Source organism: Gopherus flavomarginatus, chromosome 22 (assembly GCF_025201925.1).
Source record: "Gopherus flavomarginatus isolate rGopFla2 chromosome 22, rGopFla2.mat.asm, whole genome shotgun sequence".
In the NCBI taxonomy this organism is placed as follows: Eukaryota; Metazoa; Chordata; order Testudines; family Testudinidae; genus Gopherus; species Gopherus flavomarginatus.
In genome coordinates this window covers 9,162,169-9,176,386 of record NC_066638.1, presented here as the reverse complement: position 1 = coordinate 9,176,386, position 14,218 = coordinate 9,162,169, and the positions used below count along the sequence as shown (strand labels likewise).

General features: G+C 42.0%; 2 protein-coding genes across 4 annotated transcripts; one reads left to right on the top strand and one right to left on the bottom strand.

Annotated features, from left to right (window-relative positions):
* The first annotated feature begins 36 nt into the window (after positions 1-36).
* Positions 37-6,633, top strand: RSRP1 (arginine and serine rich protein 1). Of its 3 annotated transcripts, none has more exons than XM_050932248.1 (6): positions 37-108; positions 762-820; positions 2,043-2,669; positions 3,037-3,182; positions 4,405-4,488; positions 5,365-6,633. In XM_050932248.1, exons 3-6 carry the CDS (start codon positions 2,114-2,116, stop codon positions 5,539-5,541), a joined length of 963 nt encoding a protein of 320 aa, XP_050788205.1. In that variant the 5' UTR covers positions 37-108; positions 762-820; positions 2,043-2,113; the 3' UTR covers positions 5,542-6,633. The 3 variants fall into 3 exon arrangements, with proteins under 3 accessions (XP_050788205.1, XP_050788203.1, XP_050788204.1); XM_050932246.1 differs by lacking the exon at positions 37-108 and adding an exon at positions 115-396; XM_050932247.1 differs by lacking the exons at positions 37-108; positions 5,365-6,633 and adding an exon at positions 115-396 and having other exon boundaries at positions 4,001-4,475.
* A 2,300-nt stretch (positions 6,634-8,933) lies between these two features.
* SYF2 (SYF2 pre-mRNA splicing factor) lies at positions 8,934-13,864 on the bottom strand. Its single transcript, XM_050932260.1, has 7 exons — positions 13,765-13,864; positions 13,338-13,448; positions 12,037-12,162; positions 11,543-11,660; positions 11,318-11,408; positions 10,874-10,972; positions 8,934-9,469 (listed from the first exon to the last, which is right to left on the bottom strand). The coding sequence occupies exons 1-7, from the start codon at positions 13,798-13,800 to the stop codon at positions 9,304-9,306; spliced, it is 747 nt and encodes a 248-aa protein (XP_050788217.1). The 5' UTR covers positions 13,801-13,864; the 3' UTR covers positions 8,934-9,303.
* Positions 13,865-14,218: the final 354 nt, after the last annotated feature.

The following is a 14,218-nucleotide window of genomic DNA, read 5'->3' as shown; positions in this document are numbered from 1 at the left end:
CTTCAGGTTCTTCTGGCCTAGGTGGGGGAGAAAGTTCTCGTCTCGCCCGCGCCTGCGCCCTACTCTCCAGGTTACATAACTGGGTGGTGGTTCTCGAACCTTCGCAGTGTGGGTTAGTCTGGCAGTTAGTTCGTTGCTGTTGAGGCTCCTACGCGCGGGGTGACTGGTCCGCAGCGGCTCGCGCGCCCTCGCTCTCTGCTCGCGCTGAGAGGCGGATCGGGCTTGTGCCCCTGAGGGGAGGCTGGGCCGCGAAAAGCAGTTCGGGTTCCCAGCGCTCGGTGTGGGGAGGCGGCTGTGCTGGTCCGCTATGGCGGTGACCCAGGAAACAGGGCTGTCCCCACAGGCGCCGCCACAGGCCCAGGATCCGCGTGGGGGAGACCAGGCCACCTGGAGCCAGTGAGTTCCGAGGGAGGGGCGGCGTCGAAGGGATGCTCGCGCCGGGGGACGGCGGGTATTCGGGGGGGGGGGCTCGGCTCGCGCCGGGGGACGGCGGGTATTCGGGGGGGGGGCTCGTCTCGCGCCGGGGGACGGCGGGTATTCGGGGGGGGGCTCGTCTCGCGCCGGGGGACGGCGGGTATTCGGGGGGGGGGCTCGTCTCGCGCCGGGGGACGGCGGGTATTCGGGGGGGGGGGGCTCGGCTCGCGCCGGGGGACGGCGGGTATTCGGGGGGGGGGCTCGGCTCGCGCCGGGGGACGGCGGGTATTCGTCGGTGGGGGGGCGACTAACATTCGTGTGTCCGTTGACACTCCCGTCTCTTGCAGGAGCCCCCGGGTGGTGCCTCACGGGAGCCAGGAGCAGGGAAGTCCCGCGGCCCCCAGCGGTAAGTGCCTGTGGACGGGCTCTCCTTTCACCTCCCAGTTAGCTAGGCTCGTTTCCTGGTCCGTAATGCCGTTGTTCTCTCTCTGCGCACTAGCCTCTGTCGTTTCACCCAGTTTGGGCCAGCGCTGGTACCTTGCTCCTTGCCAGCGGATGCACCCAAGGCAGGCAGTGGAGCAGGGCGGCTTTGCTGGCAGGTGCACTGTGCCTGGGTTCTGTACAATGCAGAGAACTTGTTGGCGCTTGAAGATACGCTGTTCTCTGTAGACAGCACTCAACACAGTGAGCTTCTGTTCTGGGACTTGGGAGCTTGGCATTTCTTTAAAGGCAAGGTGGGATATGTAAACTCAGATTTTCATCTCTATATGTATAGTAAAAGAAATCAATATAATTGATATTAAAAATTTCATGCTTATCAGTAATATATTCCAGAAAGTCTAAGATTTGCTGTATAACATCTGTATTCGGTGAACATTAAATACAAATGCCAGGCTTGAATAGAGTTCCTTTAATCAGAAGACTGTGGTACAGTCATATCCAAGAGGGGATTTGGAAGGTGGAGATAGAGAAGAATTTATTCCCTAGAATGCAGTAGCATTTTAATAAATGTAAAACGAAAATGGCTGCTGATACTTGATGGTGGCCATCTTAGCTATTCGTATTTAGTATTTTAAATTTTCAAGTAAGAAATACTATCACATTTCTGGTGTTTGGCATATGAATTGATCTGTTTGTTGGCATTACATTCATGACAGTACAATAGACTGTAGTCAACTTCTTTCAGAAGAAACTGTTATTTCACAACAGAAATGCTTTTCTTTAATTTAAAATGGTCTCTTGTGTAGATGTCCCAGCAAACTGTACGACTTGTAAACTGAAAATAATGAAAATATGCACTTCGTTAGCCTTAATGCCATGTAAATTGTCTGCATGTGCAGATATATTTGCATATCAGCAGTATGCTTTTGAGAGAGAATTTGGCCACATTCTGAAACCATTAATTTATGAGAAGTGTGTGTGATTAAAGCCAGGAAGAAATTGACTAAAAGGAAAAAGTAGAAACAGTAAATAGAACTGTCTAGGGCAGAAGGTAAAACTGCAAAATAGCTATTGAACTTTTCAGTTCTCTACTATACTTACAAAACTTAGGATAGCTACAAATTTCAAGTTGACCTTGGTTTGTGTTGGCAAAGAATAAATCGTAAATCAATTTTTTTTCTAAACAGGAACTGAAACTGAATGTTCTAGAACATCAGTCAAAACAGATACAATTTCTAAAGTCACTGTCACAGAAAAAATGCAGGCATACAAAAAGACAGAGGATATGACAAATTTCATGGATGATTTAACTCTAAGCTCACCAAAAGAGAGAGATTTTCGCTCAAAGTCCAAAACTAGTCGGGGCAGATCATCTTCAAGATCATCTAGCAGATCATCTTGCAGTTCACGATCCAGTTCAAGCACTTCTTCAACTTCCTCAAGGAGTTGGAGCAGATCTAGAAGCAGATCAAGATCACGAGCTAGAAGAAATGTTTCCAGAAGGTATAGAAGATACTCAAGATCATGTTCCAGAAGTCGGTCAAGATCATGTAGCCTTCGATATAGAGGAAGGTACCATCCTAGAACCTACAGGAGATACCACCGTTCTCCTCCAAGGTATAGATCACGCAGCAGGTCCCGGTCTCGTGGAAGACCATATTATAGAAGATACTTTTCAAGAAGCAGATCACGATCAAGAGGCCGAAGATACTATGGATTTGGGAGAACCATATACCCTGAGGCTTACAGAAGTTGGAGAAGCAGATCAAGAACAAGATCTCGTAGCAGAACTCCTCTGCGCTTAAGTGAAAAAGGTATTTGCATTCAGCAGTAGCAGCATATCTGCTTCGTAACGTGGGTGGGAAGGAATAGAACTCAAGACTGACTCATTTGTAGACTTTTCCTGTTAGATTTATATAGAATTTTAAAATTTGGGGGTGTAGCTTTGTCCTAAATGTCAACTGAGAATCTGATTTGGATTGCTTACCTGTGTACATCTTGTAATTGACATCTTTTATAAACTTCAGTTTAAAGGGGGTGGTATCTCTCTAAATTTACACTAGTTTGGGAACATACTTTTTCCAGGGTGAGCTGACTTTGCACTGGACTCATTGTTTCTTTTTGGGTGAGTCAGTATGCCATGATTACTGTTACAGAAGATGTTTCTTCTTTTTTATATAGATAGGAGGGAACTCTTAGAAATTGCAAAGGCTAATGCTGCAAAAGCCCTGGGAACAGATAACATAGTCTTGCCAGCTAGCTTGCGAGTCTACAGCCTATCCAAAGAGACAAATGGTGGAAAATGCAGAAGTGAAGATTCTACTGAGGTAATTATAAACTGGAGTAATCTTGATTTAAAGGTAAACTTTTTTTTCAAAACTACACTACTGATATGAAACGTATGAAAAGCTGTGCTAGCCTTAATATTTCATTGCGAAGTTTCTTTACATTTTTGAATACTAATTTTATTATGAAACGAAACATCCAAGTTTTTAAACTTGCCGAAAACCTTTTGTAGACCTGCCAAAGCTGGAAGAGTACCTTGGAATCTTAGATGGTGGCTCTTGTTGTTTGCCTACCAGCTTTCCAGTAGTGATATGTGAGGAAGGAGAGAGAATTGTCAAGCCTAATAAGGAAGTGCCCATTATGTTGGCTGATCTTTTGCCTGAGAACAATTAAAGGCTTATTTGCCAAAGCCTGTTTAATAGGCGTTTGTAGAGATTAATCCTTGTGCTTGATAACTGCCATATAGCCTTTTCATATGCATCAGATTGTTCCCAGAAATCCCATGCCCTGACCCCAAATGCATTTTACATACTATATTTCTGTCTTATAGAAATCATGAATATGGTCTCCAGACATTGATGAAGAAAATCTGGTGGTAATTAAGGAACTTGTGGGTTCTAGCTGCTGTGAATTAGGGGAGGGAAAAGAGAACTTAATCAGGTTAAACTAGTTTAGCACTAGAAAGCTGTTAATGTTTGTTACATCTGGTCAAATGCACACCTACAATGGTAATGACGTAGCAATAGCTTATACCAAACTTGTATTTCAAAATGAAAGAAAGTAAACTTAGTAAGGGTTTCTTGGACTACTAAATAAGTGGCACAGGTGTCCCTTTCATAATATATGTAATATATTCCAGATGTTGAGAGATTACAGAAGAAGAGGCCTGCATCACTTGCAGATAAGTTTATTGTCCTTCTCCAAAGCTCTGCAGGGTGGATATGCAGAGTTTATACACAACTTGCTGTAACATTCCATTTCAATTTATGAAGTCCATGCTTAATGAATTCCCTAGTTAAAGCTAAAACATGGGCATGGATATAAGGTTGTACATTGACACAATTATGTTGATAGAAATACTAAACATTCCCAAGTTGAGTTTTCAACACTGATCTGTATGTGCATCCTAGTACTTTACAGTTTAAAGCCATTATTGATCTAAATAGTTGAGACAAAACTTTCACTAGAGTGTGAATATTCTAGTACGTTTCCTTAATTCACATAGAATGTGACCCTGTTTAAACTGTGTGCCTTCTCCTCTAGCAATCAAGAAGACTAACAGAAGACTTAACCAAAAGTGGAACTGAGAGAGCTCCTGTAATGAAAAGCTTATCTTTCAGCCCTAATGTAAGTGCATATTTCTAAGATAGGTGAAAGAATAAGTTGGAAATCAGTATTTCCTATGTAGTATGTTCTACCTAACCTTGGAAGTCAGTTGAGTTCAATTTACTACCCTCTTTAGTAGCCCTCCATGTATAATATAGTTAAGTAATTCAAGAGAAATGTGGAGTGTAGGGGGATATAATTACTGAGGCCTGCTCTACACTAGGGAGTGGGATCAGCCTAAGATATACAGCTTCAGCTATGCTATTTTCATAGCTGAAGCTGTATATCTCAGGTTGACTTGCCTTGCATCCTCATGGGACACGGTCAACTGCTGCTGCTCCCCCATCGACTCCACTTCTGCGTCTCGCCATGGTGGAGTACAGGAGTCAACGGCTATCGGGGATTGCTCTATCGCGTATACATGAGATGTGATAAATCAGTCCCCGATAGATCCATCACTACCCGCTGATCTGGCAGATAGTGTAGACATACCCTGAGTTTAGGCTCTCCGGAGGCAAAAGCATTTAAAAGGAAGCAATAAATTTGTAAGCTGTAATGTTATGGACCTTCCAACTTGTACAACTGGTCACTCAAGTAACCAGAAGTTGGTGAAAAGCAAGTTGGGCTTCGTTAAATCTGGATTATATAGCAAGCATCATTCTCATCGTCATAAATACAAAGCCTTGTTACGGCAATTTAAAATTACAAGTGCAAGCTTCAGTGAAGCTTTTTTTTCTCTGCCCGTGTGTATTGATTTCAGTGTTCTTGGATTCATCCTAAAAAAATGGTTTTCATAAACTACAAATAGTCTTGTAAAGCTGTAGGTAACAATTGTGGACACTTTTCATATTTCACTCTTAAAAAAAGTATATTCTAACAAGTAACTTTTTCCCCCAGAACACAATGGCAAAGCCAGTACTCCAGAAACCAGGAAGTCTCTCTGTTAAAGAGACAGCCATATCCTTGGTTAAAGAAGATACAAAGAGAAATCCCTATGGGCAGTGGGTTCCAATGAAAGAGGAAAACAGCTTATTTAACTTTTCACCTAAAAGTGCACCCTTCCGAGCACGCTAGCACCTTTCACTCACTGCCCTGTGAACTATTGGCATTATGCATTACTTCCAGAAATGAGGCCTGAAATCCTCTTATCTGGTTGAATATTTTTGTTAATAAGTATTTAAAGATGTTAATTTTGATAGATTTTTTTTCCAGATCTGAAAACACAGCACAATGGCCCGGAAACCACAAGTAGGAATCTTAAGTATATATTTGTAAATACTTTTTTGTATCACTAGAATGGAGTAGAAATTACAGGTGGGTAACTTCTTCTCAGTGTTACTTTAGCAGCCACTGTTCTGAACGGTTGTAATGCATTGTTTAAGTAAAACCTGTGTTTTGTTCTTTAAGGCCCTATATAATTCAGTTGAACTGTGAAGTTGCCCTCTTGTTTCTAGTCTGAGCTCTGTAGGTATAAATTGGCATTATGCAATTAGCTTTGAGTGAATGGTGAAGTACTAAAGAGCAAATAGGAAATAATCAGATGCTCTCAATAGACTTCAGATGTTGGAGCAACTTGATTTCAAGTTGAAAATGTTAAGTGCATATCCTGCTCTGAGTGATTCTCTGGAATACGCTTTCTTAGATCTCTCTGCAGATGTTTGCGTTACAACTGTATGATTGCCATGCAGGAATCCTTACTCAGTTATGGCCCAGTCCTGAATGTTTAATCTTAAGGAATCAGTCCCACTATATGTTGCTTTCTATTTGGACTTCTAAAATTGACACTTAAAACTTAATCACAATTCTTCTTGTTGGTGATTAAATCTTTAAAACAAGTCTTGACTAAATCACCACTACTCAGATCTAAAATAGTAATCATAAAATTTACTCAGATCCCCTGGACTTCAAAGTAGTAAGGATATATTGATGTGAGGAAGTTTACATTATCTTAATTTGTTTCCAGTCCTGATCCTATACCAATGATCTACATGTGCCAGCTTGACATTTGAAGCATTGATGTATAAAGTGTGATATCAAGTAATACTTCCTAGGGCTTATAGGTATTTCATAGCATTTACTGTGATTTTTGGGGGAGGGAAGATAAGGGGGGACTGACTAAACTTGAATTCATGTAAAAGGTTTGCACAATAAAATTTGTATTGAATATTCTGGTGTGGAAATGTTTTTTTTAAAAGTACTTTCCCTAAGTAGTAGTAGCTGTTGCTTTATCTAGGCAGTGCAAACAAGTTTGTAGTCTTAGTTGCATTTCCCTTGGCTGATCAGTGCTCAGTCTATGGAAAGTCAAGTGTTATAGAAGGAGAAATATCCCAGTACCGTTGTCTTGGTTGGGGAAGAAATCTCTTCAACAAAAATACCAGTTCAGTATGGAACGAAACAGGATGCTGTCACTCACATTCTACAGTGAATAGCCAGAGGAAAGAGTGCTTCATTTCTGCATACATTATGGGGAGGAGCAGCTTTACTGGACCTCCCACCTGTGGAAGCCACAGAAATAGAGAATTCAGAATGTAAGAACAATGGCAAAATCAGTCATTGCTTTAAAGTTGTGCAACTTAATACAGGCTATAATCTTTCTAGGAGGTCGGACTAGGTAATTTTGGCCTCCAGGCAATTTTTAAAACAAGCCAAAAGTAGTAAGGTGAATAGCAAAAACCAAGTTAACTTGGTGTTCAGCCTACCTACTGCTGTGAAGGCAGAACTAATAATGCATTTAAAAAAAATGCTTAGCCAGTGCTGCAGTGTGGCCTAAAGGGGTGTGAATGGGGAGCATTGCTAAAGTACTGCTGTGTAAACATGTCTTGTTTGCACAGGGGCAGCTTAAAGGTCCCCATAAGTTCATGTCTTTAGTGTCCACGGGGGGATTTTAGCATAGTATTAGTGAGCACTGCACTGTAACCTAAAAGTTGTATGAATAGCAGTACTCACTAAAGTGCTGAACTGTAACTCCCCCTGTGAGTACTAAAGATGTGACCTTTAAATTCATATTGTGGGGGTGGGGTGGGGGGTTAGTGCAGCATTTACTTACAGCACTGTGTAGATTTGCCCACTACCTACTCTAGGTGTACCGAAAAAACCCTCTTAAAAGCAACACTTGAACCTAGCACCCTTGTTTTCACCTATCACCCTCAAAGTTTAAGGGTTTTTCCCCCTCTTGTGGGAATTTATTGGTAATCAGCTTTTGCTAACTACAATAGAATGGTGAAAAGCAAAGAGGAAAAAGTGGGTGGATTGCTCCACTGCTGTGTCGTATGTTTATAATAAATGAGGCAGCATTTGGAAACAGTTCAGTTCCTCATAAGGGGTTACTGTAGTCACTTACCTCCCCTCTTTTTTTGGAGGGTGGGGGGGAAGTCTCCTGTGATTGCAGCTAGAGCTATAAACTCTGCACCTGATGCTCTGCCTTAGAAACATCCACTGAGGAATGTAGCTGCTGAAAATGATCCAGGCACACACAGGGCTTGTCTAGCCTAGAAAGTTATTTTTGCTCCATAACTTAAATCAGTTCCCTATGCAAAACAAGCTTTGCAAGCAAAAGGTCTTTCTGGGATATAACTGCACAGGAAGGGGCTGATAGTAAAAGTACAGAGCAACCATAAGGGCTCAACCAGCCCCAACCTTTTGCTGATTAATGGGGGTATTTTCTCAAGCCCTCTGTTCCATATTCTACTACAGGTTCCTCAACACTAAGGTTAGAGATTAGGTTCCCTCGGGCCTAGAGGTGAATTGGACCCTGCTATTTCCCATACCATGGACCTACATTCCCCAAACTTTGCCCCTTCATGTTTGCAAGAACAGTATCCAAAAGGTAAGTTGAGTGTAAATCAACATCTCAGTTTAGACAACCTCAGACAGGTCAAACCTGCAGCATATTTGAAACATGACTGTACAAATGCTATTATATAATATAAACTTAAAATAGTTTTGTCTGAAACAGCCACTCTGGCAAGTAGCAGATTTCCAATATCTTGTTGCCGAGCACACAGTCTTACCTCTAGAGCTGCCCTTCCCTTATCAAATTCTTTCCAAGTTCTGCTTCTGTTGAGCCAACAAGTCAAAAGAAACAACCACCTCCCCCATAAGGATGTGAAGTCTTGCTGCTTTGGCAGCCTGCAGAGGTTTATACCTAGCTGAAGGACTTTCTATATAGACAGCACATGCTCCCGCATTTAATTATAGTATGGTAGGTGAGAAGATACAATTTTAATTAGCTTTGCTCTTATAAAGATGAGGAAAAGTGCAAAGTTAAACTTGCCCTGACTATATCTCAATTTTAATGCAACTGTTAGACTATCAAAATTCAAGGTTACATATTTGCTCCACAATAAGGATATATCAATTGTCTTTTTTTACACTTACCAGCTTCTCTTTCGCCCCCCCTCCCCCACCAACTTCCACATATTTACTACTAGTGTAGAAGAAACAAAACAAAAAAGTCAGGCATGTAGTTGTGTTCACTTGTTTTTAATAGTCAACTACTTTACAGAATCTGAATCAAACAAAAACTACATTTATGTAACTACAGGATATGATCTGAGTAACAATCCTTTTGAGGTTTGCTAAATTTACAAAAACTAGCCACCATTAGAAGGGCAAGCTATGTACAGCTATAATACCCAGTGTCATTCACGCATTTGTGCAATACACATTGGATTTAAAAAAAGCTTTCATAAGTTTCATTTAATATTAAAAGTCTATGGCAAAGTTTATATTTGCACAATTAGCATGTTGATACAGTTTTTAGGCCTTTCTGCAAAACATGCCTAGTTTATACTGAACAATTCCTTTGTAGAGTTGTGCCTCTTGGGATGAGGAAGATTAGACAGCTGTTCCTCTCTCCAAGTTCTGTTTAATTTCTGCTGTATATTTCCCATAGAACCTTTCTGCCTTCTTATTGAATTTGGCATTTCTCTCATTGATGTAATCAATATCCGCATCATCATTATAAGCACGTCGCCGACTGTATTTTTCACGTTTTTCAATTCTGTAAGAGAATTACATTATTTTCAGACCCCTGATGTACAGAAAACTAGTTATTAGAATGAATATTCCTATATCTACAGTAAAAGCCACCACTATTAAAACTAAGTGGAAATTACATACACCACTGGATGTATTTCCTCAGTGATGAAAATGATTGGTATTTGTATTGATTGCAGGTTAATAGAATGGGGGTTAGATGTTGCTTATGCCTGTACATGTAATTTTTCCCCTTTGGGGTCTAATCTTGCAGGATGCTGAACACCCTCAACTCCTATTATTGAGGACACTCACCACCTAACAGAATTGAGCCATGAATATACTTGAATTTTTACACTTGCAAAGCTATATACCCACACAAAATGTGAAATCTAAGCATAAGTACGCAGAAAAAATTTAAAGCTTAAATTGCAGTTCTTAAAGTGAAATGAAGAGGAGAGTACCTACTTCAGTCAATCTCAGCCCTCGTCCAGACTAACCCGCGGCATCGGCGGGTTAAAATCGATTGCTCGGGGATCGATATATCGCGTCTAGTCTGGACGCGGTGTATCGATCCCCGAGCGCGCTTACATCGATTCCGGAACTCCATCAATCCGAACGGAGTTCCGGAATCGACGCGGAGAGCCGCGGACATCGATGCCGCGCCGTCCAGACTGGTGAGTACCTCGATTTTAGAAATTCGACTTCAGCTACGTTATTCTCGTAGCTGAAGTTGCGTATCTAAAATCGATTTTAATTCCTAGTCTGGACGTGGCCTTAGGTACTTGGTCAGAGAATATTAAAGTTGCTGTAGTTTTAAAGGAAATAAGTGGGGATACTGCTTTTTTCTATGATTAAGAGATGACAGGAGAGAAGTTGATGGGAAATTGCATCATTTTTTGTTCCCATTATGATGAGAAAACACATTTTCTTTACATTTTACTGGAATCTGATGTCTAGTAACCATGCCCTATTATAGTCACCATGAACACTAACTTTGATTGAACAAATGTACATATTAGGATAAATATACCAAGGCATTCCATTATCCTTTTAATCTTATAAAGTACAATTGTTGGACATCATTGATATTTTCTAACTGGCTACTGATTGGTGCCAGGATTTTGCTTCAAAATACTTTCTGATGTACCCAATGAAATTAACATGTAAAATAAAATATGCCTAGGCATCTATTGTGCAGCAACACGTTCTTCCAATGTGTACAGAATTGCATAAAAATCCTGTATAGAGACTAGTGTACAGATTCATAAATAGGGCAGGCTATACTGATTTGTATACTTATATACATGTCTTTATGCAGAAACCACCAGACACAAGTTATGCTCATACTACAGCAAACAAAATAGCAAAAGCACCGCATGTTATGAATGCAACGGTTTGAAGTAATTAGGACCATCTTATTACTTACTGTTTTTCAAGATCTGTTACCATTCTATCAACCCCTTCTTTACACGGTACATGAGTTCCATGAAGAAGACTGTTTGCTGTTGGGTACAATTCTTCCCCGCTGAATGAGAGAGAGGTAAACATTAAAAATCAAACTTTGTCGAATTACTAATTTTTTGTACGTAACAACTGTTATCAAAACAGAACAGGGACATGATAGAGAACATGAACTAGCATATTACAAGTTACACATCTACAGTATCATCCAGGATATAACTTATGGGACCATGACAGAAAGCCATTTGGATTGCAATGCACGTAAAAGAATAGACAAGATGAAATGTTTGAATTACATGAACGGAAAAGAATTTTCAGCCTTTTTAGAAACTAGTTCATCAAAACAATTCATATTTACAGGTAATGTCATTTAAAAAAATACATGGGTCTGCCAAAAAGAGAAACTTACTTTTCTTCTCTAAGCTTTTCATATTTTTCCATGTCAGGTTTGATCTGCTTGGTTAACCTCTGATACTGGCGCAACTGAGCAGCTGCATAATCTTTAGAATAAAATGGATTGCAATTAACAGAAGACTGTTTCTGTGTGGCTTAAGTTTTAGTGAAAACATTTAAAAAGAAGATGAAATATTTGTATTCCCCTAACCAAGCCCTGAAAAATAAATAAGCTGCTTACCTGAAAATCCTAGGTCTGGATTTTTTCTCTTCTTTTTCCTTTCCCATCTTTCTGCATCCTCAGCACTGATTTCTAGTAATTTCACCCGCTCGTAATCTTCTCCTTTAGCAGCACATTCCTAATATAAATACAAGCAATTCTTAAGTTTTAAAAGACTAACACAAAATCAGTAGACAAGATTAGTAGATTAGAGAGATTTTCCTAATTTTATTTACACTGTAAATTTGATAATACCAGACAGACAATCTCACCAAGGATCCCAGTCTGATGGTGGATGATTATATATAGCTACACACATCCAAGAAGATACAGTCTCTACCCAGGGGTACTAAACTGATCCTGCAGAGACTTATGCACATGCATAATGGAATGCACTACTGGTAGTTGTACTGAAGTCAGTGCAACTATTCACAGCACATAGTGTTAAAATCTTTGCAGGATAGTGTCCTAAAATGGAAGGTTATGGTTGCAATCAGCATTTACATCGGTTATACCTTCTTCTTTTCCTCAACCTTCAGTTCCCATTCCAGTCGAGCCTTTTTTGCTTCCCAGTTTGCAGGCAACTTAAGTCTTTTATCTTCTTCCACAACTTCCTGGTGATTTAGCTTGCGAGCTTCATTCTAGGAGTAAAAGTTTGTCACCGAATTCGCAGAAAATGGCAATATACAATCATACAAGTCAGAAAGCAGAAGCAGCCTATTAAATAATTTACTCCAACCACTTGCAGCGGCAGGTTCTCATATTCCCCCCCACTGAAAATGCATCAGTTATTAAAGTTTGTTTAAAGTCAAAAGGGAAGGTACTGTACACCTGGGGTCAGGAGTGGGTTATGACAGATTACAAGTCTCAGTTACAAGGTTCATGAGAAACATACATGACACGTAACCATCATAGAACTGGACTGGGGTGTGGGAGTTTTTAAAACATCAGTGGATATGTGGGCTTGGGTACGCCACCCATGGAATGTATTTAGAGTCCAAGTCAGTAGTGGTGTAGCGCATAAGTACATGGGTGGGGTGCATCCCTTGGTTTGTCAGGGATGGAAGTGGGTTATTTCCCTGGCCGGCGGTCTCAATTACTCGACCTGGTACTGGCCGTGTCCCATGATAAGCTCCATGTATATGTCTCTGCACCACCTCATCGTGTCGGACACCATGAGCTGTCTCATGAGCCGGGTGTAGCGTCAACTGACTCCGCACGCTTTCAGTACCAGCTCGTTGCGGGGGTCTACTGCACATGATTTTAGCCAAAAGGCTGGTACGAGATTAATCTAAACTTTGTGATTTCCACCCACTGATATTTAAATTCAAGCAGTTATTTTAGAAGAGTTTGAAATTACTTTTATCCCCCCCGCCCCCAGTGAATTTTGTATAACAGAAAGTGACAAGATAAGTGTCCCATTGACCTTCTTGGCACACAGAAAAGGAACATTTAGAACATTTTGTAAACTATCTTAGGTCGTCTGACAAAAGCATTTTTGTCTATCCTGAGAAAACCCTTATTGTCTCCCCCAGTATATGATTTTCCAGGTGAGAATTCAAAGGAATTAAATGCTAGAATGTACTTTGGTTTGTGGAATTTTGCATGGGGATGATTAGGATTCCCCCTCCTCTTCCCTACCTTATAATTTAGAACTTTAAGGACCTGTTACCTTTTTTGATTTTAAAGGTACCTTCTTCAAATAATTGCTGCAAAAAGAAGTCTGTGGCTCAGTTACCCCAAACTGCAAACAAAACCTGGCTATGAGCATAACTGATCTACCGTCCTGGCCATTTGGCAGCACAGGCTATATTACCCTTTTCATATGGAGCTCTCTGAACTTCCTCAACCTCTCCTCCCTCTTCTGGGCAGCCAACTCCTCAGCTGCAGTGGGCACAGATTCTTCGTCGGAGCTGGCAGAAGAGGCCTAGAACAACAAACGTGAGTTATTTTATTTGATTCAAAAGAGGAAGGTTTGCATCCAGGGCTCGAGACCACAATGTTTTGAAACAGGGTATTAGAGACGGTGCCACCAACTCCCTCCAACCTACCCCCTGACTCTATCCCCCACCTACCCTTCCCCCTCACCAGCCCACTCATTCCCCCAATACAGCCCCGACCCACAACAGCCTCCATCCCCAACGATATCCCCCCTCCCTCTCCAGATCACTCCCCTGTCTGCTCTACCCCCTACAGCGGCCTTCTCGCTCTCTAGCCCCTAGACGCGCTGTCAGGCGCCTCACCCCTCCGCGCGGGGCTCCATCCCCCTCCGCCGCCATCCCCCCCGACGTAGTCAACACAAACAGGCGACCCCCCTCTGAACTTCCGGCTTCCTCAAGTCACTTCCGGCCCACGCCCCACCCACGGAGGAAGTGACGTTTGTCCTGCCCGAGGGCGGCGTGCAATGCTACAGCCCCCTGTCTGCGCTCAGAGCGCCCTCTGCAGGCAGGAGGGATTAAGGGCAGGGCAGGGGCTAGGGGGGCATGGACTGAAGCCAGGGATGGGAGGAGAGGAGGTGGTGGGAAGGGAGGAGGCAGAGCAGGAAAGAACCTAGGGACAGGGGGGCCGGAGACTCCCTCCCATGGTGTTCATAATGGCTGGAAGAGCTGTCCCCTGTTGGAGGAGGTGACCCTGGCACTCCCAAACCAACCAGGGCGAGCCCCCCACATGTACGGGGGAAACGCGCCACCATCCAAT

What these genes read in the sequence shown, in the direction of transcription:
- RSRP1 (XM_050932246.1), top strand. Translation starts at nt 308, where the DNA reads ATGGCGGTGACCCAGGAAACAGGGCTGTCCCCACAGGCGCCGCCACAG. An exon ending in TCTGCGCTTAAGTGAAAAAG is followed by an intron (nt 2,670 to 3,036) that starts GTATTTGCATTC and finishes TTTTTTATATAG; the next exon opens with ATAGGAGGGAACTCTTAGAA. An exon ending in GAAGTGAAGATTCTACTGAG is followed by an intron (nt 3,183 to 4,404) that starts GTAATTATAAAC and finishes CTTCTCCTCTAG; the next exon opens with CAATCAAGAAGACTAACAGA.
- SYF2 (XM_050932260.1), bottom strand. Translation starts at nt 13,800, where the DNA reads ATGGCGGCGGAGGGGGATGGAGCCCCGCGCGGAGGG. An exon ending in GAAAAGCTTAGAGAAGAAAA is followed by an intron (nt 10,973 to 11,317) that starts GTAAGTTTCTCT and finishes TCTCTCATTCAG; the next exon opens with CGGGGAAGAATTGTACCCAA. An exon ending in GTAACAGATCTTGAAAAACA is followed by an intron (nt 9,470 to 10,873) that starts GTAAGTAATAAG and finishes ATTCTCTTACAG; the next exon opens with AATTGAAAAACGTGAAAAAT.